A 21,046-nucleotide genomic window follows, 5' to 3' on the forward strand; every position below is an offset into this window, starting at 1 on the left:
TACTATCTGACTTCGAGCCTTAATGTAAGGCTGTAAGTCATCAAAATGTATTAGTGCCATAAGAAGAATAGGTATATAAAGTCAGGAGAACAGAAGAGAGTCCAGAAATAAACCCATATGTGTGTGGTCAATTGATTTTTGACAAAGGTGCCAGGGTAATTCAGTGGGAAAAAGATTGTCTTTCCATAAGTAGTGGTGGGACAACTCTATTCGATATGGAAATAAATGACTGAAACCCTCATCTCCCGCCATACACAAAATTAACTCACGTTAGATAATAGACCTAAATATAAGAGGTGCCAGGGTAATTCAGTGGGAAAAAGATTGTCTTTCCATAAGTAGTGGTGGGACAACTCTATTCGATATGGAAATAAATGACTGAAACCCTCATCTCCCGCCATACACAAAATTAACTCACGTTAGATAATAGACCTAAATATAAGAGCTAAAACTACAAAATTCTATAAATTTCTATGCAGTAGAAAATCTTTGTGAGTTTAGGTTAAGCAAAGATTTCTTAGATGTGATACCAAAAGTATGGAAAATTGTGCTTTTTCCAAGCTCAAAATCTTTGCTTTTCAGAAGACACTCTTAAGGAAATGAAAAGGCAAGTTTTTCATCCAAACAATTTGCAAGTCGTGTATCTGCTAAAGGACTCATAGCCAGAATATATAAAGAATGTATACGACTCGGTGATAAGACAACCCAATTTAAAATGTGTTTAAGATTTAAATACTTCACCTCACCAAAGAGGAGGCATAAATGACAAATAAGCACGTGAAAAGATGCTCCACATCGTGAGACATTAAAACCACAGTAAGATTCCACTACACACCCACCAGAATGGATAAAACCGAAAAGACTGGCAATACCAAGTAGTGGTAAGGATTTAAAGCTACCGGAACCATCATAGAAATTGCTGGTAGGGTCGCAAAATGGTTCAGCCACTTTGGAAAACAGTTGGACAGTTTCTTAAAAAGTTAAACATACACCTACCATACGACCCAGTAATCTTATCCCTACACAAAAGAAATGAAAACTTATGTTCACACAAAGACTTGTCTCCAAATGTTCCTAACAGCTTTATTTGTAATACAGTAGTCCCGCCTTTATCCACAGGGGATACTCTCCAGCACCCCAGTGGATGCCTGAAACTGTGGATAGTATCAAACCCCATATATACTGTCTTTTCCCATACATACCTACCTATGATGAAGTTTAATTTATAATTTAGGCACAGTAAGAGAATAGCCGAGCTGCCAGCATACCACTCTTGTGCTTTGGGACCATTATTAAGTAAAAGAAGATTTGCTTGAACACAAGCACTGTGATATCTGGACGGTCGATCTGATAACAACAACGGCTACTAACTGACTAACAGGTGGGATACGCTGGATGAAGGGATGATGCATGTCCCACGTGGGACGGCGCAAGATTTCATCACGCTACTCAGAACAGTGCACAATTTAAAACTCACGAATTGTTAATTTCTGGAATTTTTCATGTAATATTTTTGGACTGCAGTTTACCACGGATAACTGAAACTGCAGAAAGCAAAGCCTCGGATAAGGGGGTGGTGGGGGATGCGGGTGAGTGTGGTCCAAAACTGGGAGTGACCCAAATGTCCATCAATGCATAAGTGCAGAAACAGATTGAGGTCTGTCCACACAGTGGGCTACTACTCGCGAGAAAAGAACCAATTACTGATATTCTCAGTGACATCTCAAAAGCATGTGCTAAGTTAAAGGTTATATCTTGTGTATTTCCATTTATATGAAATTCTAGAACACGCAGAGCTGCGGTGGCAGTAAGCAGATCCCCGGTTGCCAGGGTTGGGGGCTGGCAGAGGGGATTGTCAGCAAAGGCATAAGAGAACATTTGGGGATGATGAGAATGTTTTCTATATTATGATTGTCATGGTTACCATCTGTATACATTTGGCAAAACTCATTAAATCGATGCACTTTATTTTGTGTAAATTATTAGATCTCAAGCCAATTTTTTTTTCTATAAATTTATTTCTGGCTGCGTTGGGTCTTCGTTGTTGTGTGCGAGCTTCTCTAGTTGCGGCCAGCGGGGGCTACTCCTCGCTGCGCTGCACGGGCCTCTCATTGCGGCGGCCCCTCTCGCCGCGGAGCACAGGCTCCAGGCGCGCGGGCTTCAGCAGCCTCAGCACGCAGTCTCAGTAGTTGTGGCTCACAGGCTCCAGAGTCCAGGCCCAGTAGCTGTGGCGCACGGGCCCAGCCGCTCCGCGGCATGGGGGATCCTCCCGGACCAGGGACCGAACGAACCCGTGTTGCCTGCGTTGGCAGAGGGACTCCCAACCACTGCACCAACAGGGAAGTCCCTCAAGCCAATTTTTTAAAAAAGAAAGAAAAGTGTGGGTTGGAATCCCAGCTCTCCCGCTCCCAGCTGTGTAACTGGTTGGGTTTCCCCTCTCTGCACTTCCGTTTTCTCATCTATTAAAGAGTTAATAAGAGCAGCTACTTCCTGTAGAGGTTGGGAGTATTGAATGGGTCCTGTCAAAAGTTGACAGCAGTGCCGGCTACCTCGAGGTTAGTATTACAGGCAGCGTTCCGTGTTTGGTGGGGGGGGGGGGGGTGGGAGAGGAGGCACAAAGAATGTCGACGGGCGTAGTAAGGGCTCTGGTCTCTGACAGCCCCCAGCACGCTCGCCACCACGTCTCGTCTGTGGCTTCCTGCTTACAGCAGCGGGCTCTACACTGTCACCACTGGCCCGATTGTCCACAGCGTCGGGGCTTTCAGTTGGTCTGCTTACCAGAGCTGAGCCACTCCTCTCTGGAGCAGATGGTCTCAGTTCCTGTTCTCAGTTCCCGTTCTCCTGTTCCTGGAGAGACCCTGAGAGCCGGAGGGGAACAGACACCCGTGCTTTGATTCCATGTCTGGGCCTCAGTTTGACATTTTACCACCTGCACACAAAGGACTTCCCAGCAGGAAAGGACTCAGGGAATAAAGATTCGGCAACTTGGGTTTTTCGACGTTGCCACCAGTACCTCCCAAAGGACTTCCTATGCACTCCTGACCTAGACTGGCCACTTATTGCTGCAAGTACCGATGGACGCTAGAAGTGACAGTGCTGGGGTTTCTGTGTCAGCCAGCACTGAGGCTCCTTCAGCTGGATGGCGTGTTAAAACTCCCCTGTCTCTTCTGCCACTTTTGTTTCTGCTGCTCTCCCCACTGATCTTTATGGTTCCTTTGGAGGGGATTAGATGAGCCGGTAGCCCCCTCAGACCTCACATCTTGGGCAAATAGTCATTGAATGGCTGACCTGGGGGCTCACTCTTTTGGACGCAGGTCTGCCAGGGAAACTCTGTCTCCCCCACTGGTTCTCAACCCCGGCTGCACATGGGAACCACCTGCAAGGCTTTAATGCCAATGCCTGTCCCCACCCCAGAGATTGTGATTTAATAGGTCTGGGCCTTGGGAGTTTGTGAAACTCCTGGGTGATTCTCATGTGCCGACCAGGTTGACAGCCACTGGATTAGAGAGACCTGGGGACATTCCAAGGGGACAGCTCTTGTCCAGAACCTGGAATGCAAGTGACAGAAATAGAAGAGATCGATTGCCTCATTTAACCTTGAAGCCAGGGCTTGGCCTTGACGTCAGGCCAGCTGGATGCAGGTGCTCAAGCCATAGCATCAGGACCAAGGTTCCTCCGTCTCTCAGCTCTTCCCTCACCTGCATCCTCAGCTGGGCTTTCCTCAAGGCACAGTCTGGGGCACCACAGACATCAGCATCTCCAGGCCGCCTGTTCCCTGCAGGGTCCCGTTCCGGGAGTCTGAAGCTGACTCCCTGGGCCGGCTGGGATCACGGCGCCTCCCTGACACCATCTGTCTCCCACCCACCGGGCTCAGGTCAGCCCCAGAGGAGCCACACAACCTGAGGGTGAGACGGGGGTGCTTCCCCAGGGGAAAATCGAGGTGCTGGCTCCCTGTCAGAGGAAAGGCAAGGGAGTGGGCGTGAGGCGGGCAGAACAATTTATGTCCACTCCAGAGGTTCTGCCCCCGCCCCAGCAGGGTGCAACATTCAGGTCAGGCTTGAGACCCAGGAAATGGTTCAGGGTGTGGGTGAAAGAGCCCACAGTCCTCGGATGCACATCCTGCCTGTCCACGCCCACCCTCTGCTCTTCTGACCGCTGTCCGCTGCTGCCCCTCCTTTCCCCTCCCCCAGCGCAGGGGCCTGGCACTGGTCCAGCTCGGAAGAGTATTGAAATTCAAATGTGGCTGTCGGCCGCCTTGCTCTGGTTACAGAATCAGCCAGACTGCCGCCTTGGGCCACTGCCATCCCCACCGCCCCAGTCAGCACCGAGGGGGATTGGGGTGGTGCAGGAAGCCTTGGCGGCAGCCAACCCCAGAAGAAAACAGTGTCAGGTGGTTTCTAGAAATCGAAACTAGACTGAGCTTTCTGAAGCATTTCCTGAGACCAGCCCGACCACGCTCTGTACTGGAAGGGTTTGCTGGGTTGAAGAGTGGTCTGCAGAGGGATCCTGCAGGCGGGAGGCTATAGGACAGCCATCAGTAGTTGTCTCGGGCAGGTAAGCTTGTGCCTGTTGCTCTCAGGTGGGTGTCCCTCTCTCTACACCATGTAATCTCATGGGGGCCAAGTCTCCCTGCTTGTACCCAGATGGGGATCTGGTGCTTCTCCTGAGTCCAGGGACCATCACTGCAGCTCCCATGTCCAAAGGGTCTCTGTGTACGGTTGGGCAGGTTGTTCACTGGCACACAAGGACACCAGCCCAAGGGGCAAGCAGGCTCGGGATTCAGCCAAGGTGCTCTCTCTGATCAGTGCTTTTCAGCCCAGGCTAAACCTGCCCAAAGGAAGAGCACCTTTCTCCAGTCTGCATAAACTCTGTCCCACTTCCCAAATGAGTCAGGCAAAAACGGGTGGTCGCGGCCACCTGAAGTGCTGTGACATTCGCATACCACGTGCCAAGCGCTTAAATGGCCACTTGTCTGGGGACTTGAGTTCCTGTTTCAGGATGAGCAAAGCTGGTGGCTGCCACTGTCTGGGGAGTGCAGAGGGTGGCCAGCCATCCCCGTGTGCCTGGGACCTAGGGCATGTCCCAGGACACAGGAGTTCCCGTGCTAAAGCCGGGACAGGCCCCAGTGCACTGGGCGGTTGGTCATCCTAGCCCCTTGGCCATCTGCTGAGGTCAGTGTAATGAAGAGAGGGCACCCCCACACACAAACACACCACCCACGACTCCCCAGCTGTGTGAGCCGAGCCGGCTACCCCTTCACTTGTAAGGTGGGATCAACACAGCATTTCTCAGGCTCGTGGTCAGGATCCCACGAGCCAGTGGTGTGAGCGGTCCTGGCCCAGGGATGCCATTCAATGATGGTTAACAGGCCTTCGTGCCTGGGAGCCCCCGGGGGTCTGGTTAACGCAGTCCCGGGGTGCCGCCCCGAGGTCACCAGGCCCTGACTTGAGGGGCAGCCACAAGAGAGGCCACATCTCTGCTCGCTGGGCCCCGGGGGTGAGTGTTGGTGTTGCAGTGACCACCCCTTGTGTGGACAGGAGGGGAGGGAGGCAAGTGAGGGGCAGGATGGGGGTGAAGGGGAAAAGTGAGCAGTGACAATTAAACGGAGCCAAGAAGTCCAGGCAAAAGTGGGGAGACCTGGGTCCCCCCTGCCTGCCTGCCCAGGGCTGGCTGTGTGACCTTGGTGGTCCCCCGCCTCTTCGAGCCTCTGCTCCTTGGGGACACTGACCTCAGAGGTCCTCGCATCCTGTGCCCCTCCCCGCAGCCTCTCCCCACCCACACCCGGCTGCACAGTCAGAGGCCTGGGCCTCAGCCCTGACCCCTGTCCCCCCGGCCCGACGCGCCCAGCCCAAGCTCTCTCACTGCTGGCTGTCCCTCTGTCACTCCTGCCCGGATTTCTGGGGCCTCCTCCTGCTGCGTCCCCCTGCCCTGCTCTTGCCGCCCCCTCCCTCCCTGGGCTCACTTGGTCCAGAACCCACCCACAGAATGTTCTCCGTCTGCTGCAGACCTCAGGGCACCCCCTCAGGGCTCCATTGACTGAAGACAAAGCCCCATCCTGAGCAGGGCTCCCCAGGCCCTCCCAATCTGGGCCCTGCACACCCTGCCTTCTCCCTCCCCACCCTCCCCACCCATCCCCCCCAAAGCCACGCCAGGCCTAGCTTTCTGAGATGGGCTCCTGTTCCCACTGTCCTCGCTGCCCAGAGACCCCCCTTCCTCTGGGCAGGTCTTCCTCGTCCTTGGAGGACCACCTTCAGATGAGGTAAGGGGCCCCCGCCGGGCGCTCCCCAGGCTCCCGGCTCTGAGGGTGCAGGCCGTGCACCCGCCGGTGGCCCTCCGTGAGCAGGGTCCAAAGTCTGGGTGGACACGCCGGCCCTGGTGCCGCGGGCTGTCCAGCTCCGCCGTCTCACTCGGCTGCCTCCTTTCGCTGCAGGACAGGGGCTCCCAGTCAAGGCCATGGCCCCCCTGCGGCTCTTGTGGATGTGGCTGCTGGTCGCGGGGATTCATGGTGAGCGGGGCCCCGGAGATCTGGAAAGCAGCGTCTGTGAAGCTGCTGCTCCCTTGCTCTGCGGGGTCAGCCCCCTCTTTGCAGAAAATCAGGGCAATGTTCTGCCCAGTGCCTGGGTGACGGGAGTCAGCCCGGGTCTTCTCTCCTGCTTGAAGCCCCGGGTGTCCCAAGTCATGGCTTGTATGTTTTGGTGGGGGGATGCCAAGGGAGTCACCATTTCATCCGGTGGGAACCAGAGGGGCCCGGCAGGAGGGGCCCACAGATTGGCCCAACCCTGGGGACACGAGGCCAGTGCCCTTTGGACACAGTCAGATTCCAGAGTCCTGGACGGCTGTCCTCACCCTTCACACTTCGAGGCCCTTCCTCATCCTGGTGACCCCACAGAGGCCTGTTGCTCCCCCATCTGAGAAGTGCCCTTTGACACGGCACCCAGCTCCTTCCTGACCCTGTCGGCTCCGGCGGGGGCTGAGGTGGGGCTGGGCAGGGGAGGTCAGCGGGCCGAGTCCCAGAAGAACAGGTGTAGGGCCGGGACCCCGCTTCCTCTCCTTGCCTGGCACACTCTGCCTGAGTTCCGGGGCGCCCTGGGCCTGCTTGCCCCCCACGTTCCCGCACGCCCCTTCCAGCAGTCCTCACTGTGGTGCCCGGGCTGCACCCCAAGCCCCAGACACCCTCAGTGGGGTCAGTGTGGGCCTCCGCCCCGTCTCCCATTCTTTCCTTGGGGTCCTGCCACCCTACTCTCAGGTGGCATCGGGCACCCCTCTGCCCCTCCTCTATCAATAAAGGGTTCAGACCTCAGAGACAAGAAAGGTGGAGTCTACCCTCACTGTGTGTATGGGGGGCGGTCTACGTGTACTTTCCACTCCTCCCCGGGGGGTGATCCCCTCGAGGATGGATGGAGTCTTCAAAGCTAAGGATCCAGGGGTCACCCCCTACTGGGGAGAACTTTACTGCCCCCGTGAAAGCACATGACCCCCGAGGAGGGTGGGGCGGCCATGCTGCTGCCCTGGGAGGGAGGCCCAGCACGCGGTTTTCATCCTTGCTGACCTCTGCTCTCCCTCGGGAGCTTGCAGGCGTGAATGACGGTGACATGCGGCTGGCCGACGGGGACACCGCCAACGAGGGCCGCGTGGAGATCTACTACAGCGGCCAGTGGGGGACAGTGTGTGACAACCTGTGGGACCTGACAGATGCCAGCGTTGTCTGCCGAGCCCTGGGCTTCGAGAATGCCACCGAGGCTCTGGGCGGAGCCACCTTCGGGCCAGGTAACCTGCGAGTCCCCAGGGCCTCCAAAGCTGGACGCGCTGCTAAGTAACCAGGCCCAGGAAGGGATCGTACCTAAGGCGGGCAAATGGCGTTCCCGCCAGCTCGGTGCCGGCAGAGGTTTCAAAGAGGCCGAAGCCCCGCGCTGGCTGAGCGCTGGCGGTCCGGCGCGCACGCAGGCTTGGCCGGCGGCCGTGTCCTCCAGCGCAGTGGCTCCACTCCGGGCAATTTACCTTCTTGAAACAGTTTCCCCCCAAAAGAAAAGTCTGTGTGCAGTGCCTGTGATTCAAAAAAAGGGAAATCATCCAAATATTCAGAGACAGGGGTAGACGCATAAATTGCAGTATAATAATTTGATATCTACGAGGCAGACAGACCTTGTGAGAACAAGGCTAGTTCACGGTATGATGTTACAAGAGCCCCGAGAGCCCCAGCTCCCCCTCCAGGCTCTGTCATCCTTGCTGTGCCACCAGGAAGGGGCCCCATCATGCTGGACGAGGTGCAGTGCACAGGGACAGAGCCCTCGCTGGCCAACTGCTCATCCCTGGGCTGGATGAAGAGCAACTGTAGACATGACGAGGACGCCGGCGTGATCTGCACCAACGGTGAGCGGGGGCGGGGGGGTGTGCCCCATCCTGAGCCCCAGGGCCCTCCCTGTACCCCCGCCCAAGAGCTGCCACGGAGACCCAAGCCGGGCATCCCAGGGACGGTGGTCACGTCGGCTCCCCACCCCTCCACGTGGATCACACACCTCCCCGTGCAAAGGTTCGCAGGTGGTGCCTACTTTCCAGGAGGGGCAGGAAAGGCCCAGTTCCCACCACCTCACAGCAACAGATCTCCACTTCCTTACCGCCCCCCCCCCCCACACCGACAGGAGCCACTCAGAAATGCTCCATTTAACCCGATTCTCGGGCAATGAGCCACATTCCAAACACAGGCACACCTCGGAGATATCTCAGGTTCGGTTCCAAACCACTGACAGCGAGTATCACGGTAAAGCGAGCCACAGGAATTTTTGAGTTTCCCAGTGCCTGTAAAAGTTATGTTTACACTATATTGTAGTCTACTGAGTGTGCAATAGTATTATGTCTAAAGAAACAATGTACATACTAAAATATTGAATCACTATGTTGTACACCTGAAATTAATATATTGTAAACCAACTATACTTCAATTAAATAAATAAGCAAGCACACTTAGTTGGAAGCAGAGCTAGAACTGGAACAAAGATTTTCTGACCCTAGTCCAGAGTCCTAGGTCACTCCTGCAAGAGAGAAAGCAGCTGTCACCGGATGCAGGCTCCTGGCCCAGCAGCGCCCCCTCCCTGTGATGGGGGGAGGTGCGGGGAGACTGACACCCGTGCTCAGCTGTACACGGGCAAGGCCTTGTTGCATTAAGAAAGGATTGAAGCTGAAGAGTTTCAGATAAAATAAATACGCATATTTTCTCTCTTTTTTTGTAGAGAACAAATTTAAAGACTAGCCAGTTCTAAATATAATAGATCGATGGCATAAAATCAGTGAACCAGAAAAGCTATCGATGAAAAACACTCCACACACCTTAATTTTTAAAAGAATAATGTACATACCTTAATTAAACAATACTTTATTGCTTAAAAATGCTAACCACCATCTGAGCCTTCAGCAAGTCATAATCTTTTTCCAATAGTAACATCAAAGGTGACTGAGAATTACCAAAATGTGACACAGAGACGCAAAGTGAGCAAATGCCGTTGGGGGAAAAAAAAAATGGTGTAGCTCAAGGCACAGTTGCGACAACTTTCAGTTTCAGAGAAACGCGGCATCTGTGAAGCCCATTAAAACGAGGTGCCTCTGCACCCTGTGTCTACACGCTGCAGGCTTATCTCTCGAAACGCCAGCCTTTTGTTTCTGCTGGTTCGCATTCCAAAACATATTATAGCACACCCCCCGAACCCGGGCTTAGACAGCGTGCTGAACGTGCTTTAGACATTTCTTGGGGGCAGAAAGGCCTGATTGCAAACAGCCCCAGCCCTGCCCTCTCCCCAACGCCATCAGACATTCTAAATGGACCGAGGCTGCCCCGCAGTTTTGAGTCCTCGGGTCCCAGTTTTATCTCGTCTCTCATGACCACTTGTCCTTCTCCCTGGGCTCGCACAGGGAGCGCGGGAGCACGTGCAGGAGACACCTGGGCTGTGGGGCCGGGGTGCAAAGCAGGAAGCAGCCCTGGCCTGGTGGGGAGCCCCGGGGTGAGAGTAAAGGAGAGTTTGGGGTGCAGGGAGGAATGGGGGGGCTGAACCCACCTGGTTTAATTGTCAGAATTGATTCAAACCTGTTTGTGGCAAAGAAAAAACAGATGGAATTTAGTTCCCTGCTAAGCTTTGGGAGGGGCCAGGAGAGGCGGTGCATCACCCCCAAACCACCCTGGGGGCTTCTAGTAGCTTCTCTAGGCCTCGGTCCCCTGAAGGAGGCTGCTAAGAACCACAAAACTCTAAATAGGGTTGCCATTAAACCCTCCCTCTTCAGACCAAACCAGGCAGGAGGTTTGGGTTTTAGAAGGTCATATCTGGGTGAGTGATTGATTGGGATGGGGCCCCAGGCTCTGGGAGTCAGCGCCTCCGAAACACCCACCTGGATGTGCTGTCAGAATTTGGAGGAGGCAGATGAGCTAAGTAGGGGTGTTTGACGGAGCGGGGGCTCTGGGCCACGGAGGGCAACAGCATCCTGTCTTCCAGGGCTGTTCTTTCCTTGCCTCCCCAGGAGCCTTTCTGAGTAGATAAGGCAGGAGCGGGGCCACGATTTAAGGGAAGAAACTGACTCCAGGGAGCAAAAGTGTTTTCAGGTCACAAAGGAAGTGAGTGCCAGGGCCCCTCCTAACACGGCACGTTCCCTTCTACCTCTTAGAAACCAGAGGCATCTACACCTTCGACCTGTCCAGCGAGCTCCCCGCAGCTCTAGAGCAGATCTTTGAGAGCCAAAAGGGCTGTGACCTGTTCATCAGGGTGAAGACAGAGGAGGACGAGCTGGGCATCTGTGCCCACAAGCTGATCCTGTCCACCAACCCCGAGGCACACGGCCTGTGGAAGGAGCCGAGCAGCAGGGTCACCATGGAGGTGGATACCGAGTGTGTGCCTGTCGTCAGAGACTTTATCAAGTGAGTGTCCTTGGGCCAGGGCCTGGGGACTGCGCAGCATCCCCTCCAAGGCAAACCGCAGGGACGAGGGATGCGGCACCGACGGCAGCCATGCTTGGGTGAACACACTTGTTCACACTTGTGTGCACACACACTCACACATTCACACATTTGCCTTCACAGCCACGCATCCTCACGTTCACACGCACATTCTTATGCATTCTTTCTGCAGGGGCTGTGAGAGATGGGGCAGCACACACACACACGCACACGCACACCCACACACGCAGACACACACACACACCCCTGTCTCTCAGGTGTCGTAAAAGCATCCAAAAAACAACCATCAAAGGATTCTCCCTCTTCTCACCTGACTGATCTGCTCACTCAAAAAATTTTTTTAAAAACCGAATCCAAATCTGTTGCTGGAGAAAAGTGGGGGGAAGCCCTCAGGCGGGGCCGCCCAGGCCTCGGGTCTAACCAGTGGGCCGGCCACGCTCAGGAGCCCGTCTCCCAGCTGAGAGTGGGCCCCGAGGGGTGGCCCCTTCCCCCAGACCGCCCTGCTGGGGGCCACTCTGTCCCCACCCGAGGGGCCTCCCGGGGGGCTGGTGTTCTGTGAGCATCGACTTGAAAAAAGAACCACGTCTATGAAAGCTGTTCTCTCTCGTGACCCAAAGCTGTAGGTAGCTGAAAGTGACATTTAAGAGAAAACAACAAATGGCAGTGAAAACAGATTAAAGTGGCTTCTTTTCAGCCAAGGACAATATAAGAACCTGGCAGCCATCCTGTGCCCCTCCTAGCGGGACTGGTATCTGTAATGCGTTTGCGCCTGTCCCCAGCTTCCCGGCCCCAGCTGGAGTCACCGCCCTCGGTCAGAGTTCAGTGATTTTCTGGACTGTCTGGCCATGTGCTCCGGCTCTCTCTCCCTGTCTCTCCCTGTCCCTTTCTGTCTCCCTGTGTCTCTCTCTGTCTCTGTCTCTCCCTCCCTCTCTCTCTCTTCCTTTCTCTCTGCCCCTGTCTCTCTCCCTCCCCTGAGGCAGAGAGGCTGCAGTGAGCCCCGTCCAGGCCCCAGAAGGCCTCAGAGGACCCCTGCTCACTGCGGCTGCCCCGCACGCTCCCCTTCCCTCTTCCCAGTGTTCCCCATGCGGCAACTGCTGTTCAGAGCCTTCTGTCAGTAATCCGGCTTCTCACCAGTTTCTGGGGTCTCTGGGGGTCACTAACATCCCAGGGCCTTTGGTCTTTTTTCTACCTTTCAGGATGTTTTCTTCCCTGATGGTGGCGCAGGGCCGAAGGGCTGATTGCGACCCCCTGTCCCCAGCCACTCGGGTGCCCGCCTGAAGCTGAGGGTGGCCAGTGTGCCCAGACCGGGGAGAGCCAGCCGGGCTGGGGCGTCACCGGGTGGGAGCTGCACAGCTCCCAGCTGCTGGGAACCATCCCTCTCTGGCCCCAAAGCAGGATTAAGAGGTGGTGACGGAGACACTCTGTGGTTTCCTTGCTCCCTTTGTCAATGGCCATCTGCGGGGCCCTCGGTGGCACTCCTTGCCTATGAGAGAGGCAGTGCCTCGTCCGCTGTCCGGGTGCTGCCCAGGGCGGAGTTTCCTGGGCTCAGGCCACCACCAGGCGGATACACAGCTATGGGCAACGGGCCAGAGGGTGCAGATGCCCTTTTTTGCCCCAGAGTTCACGGTCATCAGCAGGATCACGTGATGTGTTGAGCGCATGAGGGCAGAGAGGGTGGGAGGAGGGCGGGCCCACCTCTGCCACTGGCACTGGACACTGTGGCGCCCCAGCTCTGCTCTGGGCGCCCCCAGCTCCATGTTCAGGTGACAGGGTGGCCACCAGGTCTGCTGCTCCCTGGAAGGCTCAGCGTTCGAGAGAAGCCATGGGGAGAGTTTGGCTCTTCCCAAAGCAGGACCCCACTCACCATGTCCCAGGAGACAGCAGCCACAGCCTATCGTTTCCCCTCCCAGCAGGCTCCCTCCGCACACATCTTCACGCAGCAAAGGGCTTCCTGGTGGCTCACTGAGTTACATGGCAGATGGCACAGACTGGGTGCCGCCCGCGGGGCTCACGGCTGGTGGGGAAGGCAGATAGGAGGTGGCCAGCAGCGATGCCTATGTCACGGGAACACCTGACAGGTGCTGGGGTCAGAGGGGCGCCTACGGGCACCCAGTGGGGGCCCGAAGGGGTCTGGCCAGGTGCGTGACGGTGGGAAGGGAAGGGCAGGGCAACGCTGATGCCCGGGATGGCCGGCAGGCCCTGGCGCCCATGGTCCGGCCCGTGAGGACGATGGTGATGGTGGAGGAGGTGGTGGGACAACCTCCCTCACGGATGAGGATGAAGCAACATCCTCAAAGAGCCTGGGATCCGCCCACACCTGGCTCTAAGCAAACGGGAGCTTGGAATGTGCGTTGACCCAGGAGATAAATCAGGGTGTTCTGAATGCCCCTTGAAATAGTTAGCACCGCGGTGTCAGCGGTCAATAGCTCACGTGCACCAGGGCACACCTGCTGTCCTGCGGGGAAGGAGTATCACCAGGCATCAGCCCTTGTCTCCCCGCAGGTACCTCTACTCCCGGAGGATCGACGTCTCTCTGTCGTCGGTGAAGTGCTTGCACAAGCTCGCCTCTGCCTCCGGGGCCAAGCAGCTGCAGAGCTACTGCGGACACCTCTTTGCCATCCTCCTCCCCCAGGACCCCTCTTTCCGGACGGCCCTGGACCTCTATGCCTATGCCCTGGCCACCCGGGACCCCGTGCTGGAGGAGATCTGCGTGCAGTTCCTGGCCTGGAACTTCGGGGCCCTGACGCAGGCCGAGGCCTGGCCGAGCGTCCCCACGGCCGTGCTCCGAGACCTGCTCTCCAGGAATGAGCTGGTCACTCCCAGCGAGCTGGCCGTGCTGCTGGCCTTGGATGAATGGAGCCAGGAGAGGCGCATCTCCCGCAGGGAGGTGGAGGGCTTGGTGGAGAGGGTGCGGTTCCCCATGATACCGCCCAGCGACCTCTTCACCCTGCAGTTTAACCTGTCCCTGTACTGGAGTCACGAGGCGCTGTTCCAGAAGAAGATGCTGCAGGCCCTGGAGTTCCACACCGTGCCCTTCGAGCTGCTGGCTCAGTACAGGGGCCTGAACCTCACCGAGGACACCTACCAGCCCCGGCTTTACACCTCGCCCACCTGGAGCGCCTCCGTGACGGGTTCCAGTTACAACCGCTACCGGTCCTTCAAGACGCCCCAGCACCCCAGCTTCCTCTTCCAGGCCAGCTCAGTCTCCTGGTCTTTAGTCTACCTCCCCACCGTCCAGAGCTGCTGGAACTACGGGTTCTCGTGCTCCTCTGACGACCCCCCCCTCCTGGCCCTCTCCAAGTCTAGCTACTCCAATCCCACCATCGGTTATGAAAACAAGGCCCTGATGCTCTGTGGGAGAAACTTCGTGGCGGATGTCACCAACTTCGAGGGCTGGAAGGCCCTGATCCCCAGCGCCCTGGGCACCAACAGCTCCAGGAGTGCTTCCTTCTTCCCCTGCCCGGCAGGGTCCTTCAGCAGCTTCCAAGTCGTCATCCGTCCCTTCTACCTGACCAACTCCACGGGTGTGGACTAGACCCGAGGCTGGGGGAGCCAGGGTGGCAGGAGCGCCCGGAGGCGGGGCACCTCCCATCCTTCACCTCCTCTCTGCAACCATCTCCAACCACCAGCCACCAGATGGCCCCCCCCCGCTTCCGTTGATCTCTCTGAGCTTAAAGAAATTACTGGAAGGTTTCAACTACTGCAGTCCACAAACCGAGAGCTCCCACTTCCCACTGCCCGCCCAGCTGGTTTGTCGGGAAGCAACGAGGAGCTGTCGGGTCTCCTCCCCTGCCTATCACTGTGCCCTCTGCTGTGCCTTATCTGAGATCATTAAAATTGCACTGTGGGGGCTTCCCTGGTGGCGCAGTGGTTGAGAATCTGCCTGCTAATTCAGGGGACACGTGTTCGAGCCCTGGTCCGGGAGGATCCCACATGCCGCAGAGCAACTAAGCCTGTGAGCCACAGCTACAGAGCCTGCACGCCTAGAGCCTGTGCTCCGCAACAAGAGAAGCCACAGCAATGAGAAGCCTGGGCACCGCAACAAAGAGTAGCCCCCGCTTGCCGCAACTGGAGAAAGCCTGTGCACAGCAACGAAGACCCAACGCAGCCAAAAATAAATAAATACATTTATTTAAAAAAAAAATGCACTGTGGTTCCCAAGTTCTCTTGTTCATGCAGAAAGAGTTGTTGAGTCCACTGGGTGTTCGGACATTGGGTGTGCTGGGCCCTGGGGTCCAGTGAATGAGCAGACCCAGTCCTTTCCGTGTGAAGCTGCAGTCTTGTGGGTGAGACAGGCGATCACAAGTAAAACACTTGGGGTAAATACAAGCTGGAATAACAGGTGACGGAAACCAGAGGGTGGCAGGGGGAGGCACAGGCTGGAGCTACCTTAGTGGATCTCAGTGGAGAAATGAAGAGTGCGGGGCAGCAGATGTGGGGGAAATGGGAGGAGGGTGTGTTCCAGGTAGAAGGAACAGCACGTGCTTGGAATCTTTTCTCCATCAATCCTTGCACATGTGCACAGGGATGGGGGCAGAGATTCTCATCTCAGCGTTGTTTGTAAAAATGGGAATTTGCAAAGAACCTTAAAAGGCCACCAACAGAGTGCTTGACCACAAATAAAAGACACCCACCATGGGGTGGTCAGGCAGAAGAAGGATATACTAGAAGGATACTGGAAGACCCACAGAATCTAGGCCAAGGCGGGGGGACCGGGCCTGGGGTTCCGTGGGTTCTGGGCGCTGGAGGCTGCCCCTACCGGAGCAGGGCAGGAATTCTAACCTCTCCCCGCTTCTTTGTGATGCACACTCCAGGCACCTGGCCCCAGTGGAAGCATCTGGTTGGCCAGGCTCAGGCCATGTGCCCTCCACTCTCGGCCAGGGTCTGAGAGAACAAGTATCTGGACTGTTTTGGCCTCGAGAAGGGAGGCGGCACAAGGCTCACCCAATGGGAGGGAGGTTCACAGGCTGGGCAGCCAAGACACAGCCGTCCCCACCGCACACTCCCCTTCCCCAGCGGCCCTGCGAAAACAAAACCAGGGACACAAAGCCTCCACCTGGTCCCACACAGCCTCACCCTTTCCCAAAGCGTGCCCCCAGGCCCCTCAGGCCCCAGGCCCACCATCTTGGCCACCTCCGTAGCGGTCCTTTGACATTTTAAAAATCTTCGACTTTAAATCACACTGTTGACCATTGCCATCACCACTCTCGGCCACATCAGCACGTAAAGGAAGACAGAAAGGAAATGTTCATTAGCAATCTGCGCCAGGCACACACAGGGGAACGCTGTCCTCGCTGTAGCAATGAGCCAAGAGACCAGAGCCTCTCCCCGCTCCTACCCACTCCGTGGACCTCTGCCCACAGACAGCACCTTGGCAGTGAAGGCACAGGCCTGGTCAGATAACCAGAACCTTCCAGAGAGCCCAAGGCCCTGGTGGATCCTGGCTGTAAGGATCTACAGCCCCACATTGCGCCATTGGATCCGGCAGTTTGAGGAGACACCGAGAAACCCCCGGGTTCCTTCCATCCTCCTTGTGGGCTTTTGAGTGGCGGACCTGTCCCCCTGACGATCGGGGCCCACCAGCCCAGGGCAGGCCTCCTGCTTTCTCTCTGCATGCATTTGCCCGAGCACATGAGTGGTCCCACAGGCCAGATGCTGCTCTCAGCTTCTGGTCAATGCAGCGTGGAGGTGTCTCTTGGTGGAAACATTCCTCTCATAGGTATAAAACCTCTAAACCAGCAGAGCCCAGAGTTAGGGGGACCAGAAGCAAAACATCTGCCCCTGGGGCACTTGCTGTCCTGCTCGGCCACCACTGGCTCCCATACTGGGGTTCCAGGTCAGGGAGAACCACACACTGGCCGTGAGCCCAGTGTGTGCCACAGACTGGAGGACAGGGTTGGGTTTTTGTTTGGGGTTGTTTTGTTTTGTTTTGTTTTGTTGGCAGTAAATGACAAAAGAATTTATTAAGGAATCTGGAAGTAGGTTGATTCCAGGATTGGCTAGTGGGCTGTTGACCTGTCCTCACACCCAGGTTCTTCCATCTTTTGGCACGGAAGAATTCACAAACCAGTTCCATGTCGTGGGCTACTCATACGACAGTGAGTCCCTGGGCCTCAGCACCTGCACGATCTGGGGGCAGCCATCCAGGCACCATGCTGTTTGGTGAGTCCAGGGTTGGTAGCACTAAGGCAGACCGATGGGTGGGGAGGACCAGTCCAAATGAGTTCAACATTGATTCCTTGGATGGATGGCGTTGATACCTCGGGGCAAGCTGCCTCGTGCTCTGACTCCAGTCTTTTTGGGTCACGTGTCACCTCAAATGTCCAGAGGTGGTACCCTTTTCTAAGTGGCCAGGGCCACCTGTCTTCAATTCGGCCCAGGGTGATGGCTGTGGCATGGTGAGATGGCAGGAGGCGGGCCCAGAATCAGAGAGCTGACGTGGTCCCGAGGCAGGTCGTACGTGTGTGTGTGTGCGTGTGTGTGCGCGTGTGCATGCGTGTGTGCGTGTGTGTGTGTGTGCCCGCACATGAGAGAGAGAGAGAATTGCTCCCAACAACGGCTGCATTCCACTTGCTGGGCTATAACACTTTGCTCCGATCAGGCCGTGTCTGGAACAGAAGGGCCTATTGGGATCTTCACCTGGTCTAGTTCAGGATAATCTACTAACCAAGTGTTCACGAGAGCCCGTGAAGCCTTTCCCGGGAGCTCTCGGTCACCTGGTTAATGGCCAGGAGGAAGGTTGTCAGTACCACACGGACTGTTTAAGTCCAGGCCCTAAGACGTTTGACCGCTTGCCTCTGAGGGGGCTCTGGACACCCAGGAATTGGGAGGGGACCACACCCCTATCATGATAGCACAATCACTTCTGCTTACCACTTCTCAGGTTTTGTTGTTATTATTGTTTTTTCAATGATACAAGTTAAGTAAGAGTTTTGCAAGCTGCTTATCTGTTTTGGTCTTGAGCAGCTCATGGACAGCTAACCACATCCACTCCCACTGCATTAGGGAAGTCCTCTCAACGGCAGTGTCTGTGGTGGGGGGCCCTCTCTGACCTTCAGAGATAAGCCGCAAGGGCACTTTCTAAGAGGCTGGTGCTTCCTTCCCCAGTGCATCTCACCAGGTCTTGTAGGGAGGAGAGCTGTCTGGGTTTTTCCAGATCAGGGGCTAGAGACTGACTGCACACAGTACACTCTTCAGGGGTCCTGGCTCCTGGATTCCTTTCTCTACATCGTCCGGAGGAATTCATGGGCCCCCAGGGAGGCCAGTTTTCAGTCAACCAATTGAGGAGATAATTAGCATCACTCTCAGCTGCTCAAGCTAGCAAGGGCGCTAGGTCTCTGATGGATGTACCTGTATTCGATATTTTTAGATTTGGCTTCATATAATGAAAATCAAAAATAGTGGCTTATAAGAGATACTCTATTTTTCTCTCACATGGAAGAGAGGTAGGCTCCTCCTCTTTCTACACCACTTAGTATGTGACTGCCATCCTCAAGGTTGCCTTGTGGTCCATAATGGCTGCTGGGATTCCAGCCATCATGTCTGCCTTTCAGGAGGCCGGAAGGAGGTAGCAGAAAAAGACAAAGGGCTTTCCCCAGCTGTCTATCCCCCGAGACTGAACACATCTTAAATTTTTCACCTAAGGTGACTCTCTTGCTTCATCCTTGCTTTTGTCCCACTAGAAACAATCACCTCTGACCCTGCAATCCTTGAACACCTCATTCCAAGGAACCACAGGCAATAACTGAATCAGCCTCTTCATGACTGTGTGCAATGCTAGATTCCCATCCCTGGATGCCAGTGGGATTGGGGGAAACAGATTTCCTGGTGTATAACATATACATATACCTATGCATATCTATATCTATGCATATATACAAGTATATAGAGCTTAGTTCAGTGCTCTTCAGTGGAAGAGCAGCATGTGCCTTTCAGTGGTCGCCTTGTTTAGCTCAGTATTTTGTCTGGGATTCATGTGTATTTTTCCATGCAGCAGAGCAGAATTCCATTGTCTGAATTTACCACAATTCAACCTGTTCTACAGCTTTGGGACTGTGTCCAGTGTTTTGGTGTTTTGAGTGAAGCTTCTACGAGCATTCTTGTGACATCTTTGGTGGACACGTGGGCTCATTTCTCTTGGGCATGTACCCAGGAGTGGAATTGCTGGGCCAGTGTGTTTAGCTGTCCCAGGGCCCACGCTCCCCGGCAGCGTGTGTGAGTCATTTGTTCCACATCCTCAACAGCACCTCACAGCCTCCATCTTTTTTTTTTTTTTTTTTTTTTTTTTTTTTGCGGTACGTGGGCCTCTTACTGCTGTGGCCTCTCCCGTTGCGGAGCACAGGCTCCGGACGCACAGCCTCAACGGCTCATGGGCCCAGTTGTTCCGCGGCATGTGGGCTCCTCCCAGACTGGGGCTCAGAACCTGTGTCCCCTGCATCGGCAGGCGGACTCTCCACCACTGCGCCACCAGGGAAGCCCGCCTTCATCTTTTTAACTGCAGCCGCTCTGGTGTGTGTGTACAAATGGGATGTCTTCTGCTTTCAGGCCCCCACTTCTCTGAGGGTCCATTCCCTGAAATGCACTTCCAGCATCAATTTCTATACCAGCCAACATCCTTAGTTGCTAAAAACAGAAACCAACTCTGGTGAACGTAAGCAGAAAAGGGATTTGTGGAGGGAATTAGGAAGCTCGCAGAATGGGTGGGAAGGCTAGAGAACCAGGCCCAGGAACTGAGCTGGAACTAAGTGAAGGTTAGTGTCCCAGGTAACTTTCGACAAGTAACTAACCACTGCGAAACATAGCAGCTCATTCCCTCCACCATTCATCTGTGTGACCAGCTGAGCTCGGCTGGGATGGGTTATCTTCGCTCTGCACAGGGTTGGCTGGGCTCACTCATGTCGAGGCTTCATCTGGGACGGCAGGAACTGAGGGGGGAGGGCTCCCTCCATATGGTCTCCCATCCTGGTGGATACTGACCCAGGTTTGGTCACGTGGTGGGCAGTGTTCCATGATGCGAGATTCAAGGCCTCCCGAGGCCCAGGCTTGGAACTCACCCCTGACATCCCAGGGCCAGCAGGGATCCAAGGGTTAGGAAAATAGACTCCACCTCGTGATGCGAGTAAATGCTATTTGTAATCGGCTGTTGGTAACTAGGAAGCCGAGAACAGCAGGACCCAGAGAGTCAGGTTGGAACTGAAACCACCCGTGCCCGGCCCGTGGAGTTGCTCACTGCCTTGTGGGATCCTGGCTTCCGGATGCTGCCTCTGTGGCCGTTCCACTGCCCCCAGCAAGCACCCTGAACCAGCCCTGCGTCGCCAGGCACTCAAGGCCCCAAGAGGCCATCTGAGAGCAGTGACCTGGTCTTCTCAGCTCACGTGATGACAGGTTTCCCAAACACAGGAGGGAGATTCAGATGCACTGAGGGATAAATACGTTACAGGCCCTCCGTAGAGTAGGAAATCATACCGCTGTTCAAGAGGACTTCATGGACCCCCGTGTACCGACGTGAAAGACCTTCAAGACACACCATCAACTTGGACAAACAAACGTGTAGAACCATCCTGCCTTGAACAGTCACTGTTGTCTGTTGAGTCTCCATGTCTCACACGTTCCTTCCCAAAATGACGCAGATTTTCACTCTGGAACCTAACGCCCGTCCCCCCTCCACTGAGCCGCAGTCCTGGGCGATCCCAGGGAGGGGCCCAGGGGAGCCACCGTTACTGGTTTGGGGCGCACGTGGTTGGGGGCAAAGAGCTTATGACCCATGTCGGTGCTTCTGTTGGGGGAGGGGTTTCACAGGAGACTTTCCCCTTGAAGACACTTGAGTATCCCTCGGGCAAGGAGAGGTGTCTGTTTGTTTCTAATTTATTAAATTTACTTTTTAATGGAGGTGTATGTGACATAATGAAATGCTTTTTAAAAGCTGTCTCCCCACTCCTCAGGCCCTCACCCCCCCAGGTTTCAGCCACAACCTCACACAAACCTCCCAAAATGGCTGGAATGCACAGTGACCCGCTGGTGCCCCACCCATGTGGCCCCAGGCGAAGGTGGCAGGCCCCGGGGCCTCAGGGAGTGCTGGACAGAAAAGGTCTGATGTGGCAGCAGCTGATC

General features: G+C 55.4%; 1 protein-coding gene and 1 long non-coding RNA gene across 3 annotated transcripts in view; both read left to right on the plus strand.

Moving 5' to 3' along the window:
* The window catches only part of CANT1 (calcium activated nucleotidase 1), a 33,937-nt gene extending 18,857 nt beyond the window's left edge, over positions 1–15,080 (plus strand). The window contains exons 1-6 of one of the 2 annotated variants that reach the window (XM_067716372.1): positions 4,296–4,554; positions 6,431–6,505; positions 7,576–7,767; positions 8,239–8,370; positions 10,648–10,897; positions 13,439–15,080. In XM_067716372.1, coding sequence (XP_067572473.1) covers positions 6,454–6,505; positions 7,576–7,767; positions 8,239–8,370; positions 10,648–10,897; positions 13,439–14,471 — 1,659 coding nt within the window. In that variant the 5' untranslated portion in view covers positions 4,296–4,554; positions 6,431–6,453 and the 3' untranslated portion in view covers positions 14,472–15,080. Of the gene's footprint in view, positions 1–4,295; positions 4,555–6,430; positions 6,506–7,575; positions 7,768–8,238; positions 8,371–10,647; positions 10,898–13,438 lie in introns of those variants that run through there. The other variant, XM_067716375.1, reaches the window with a different exon arrangement.
* A 1,884-nt stretch (positions 15,081–16,964) lies between these two features.
* Positions 16,965–20,824, plus strand: LOC137211592 (uncharacterized). Its single transcript, XR_010937148.1, has 2 exons — positions 16,965–17,098; positions 20,090–20,824. It is a non-coding gene; the product is annotated as an uncharacterized lncRNA (long non-coding RNA).
* Positions 20,825–21,046: the final 222 nt, after the last annotated feature.

The sequence above is a fragment of the Pseudorca crassidens genome, chromosome 19, assembly GCF_039906515.1.
Source record: "Pseudorca crassidens isolate mPseCra1 chromosome 19, mPseCra1.hap1, whole genome shotgun sequence".
Classification (NCBI taxonomy): domain Eukaryota; kingdom Metazoa; phylum Chordata; class Mammalia; order Artiodactyla; family Delphinidae; genus Pseudorca; species Pseudorca crassidens.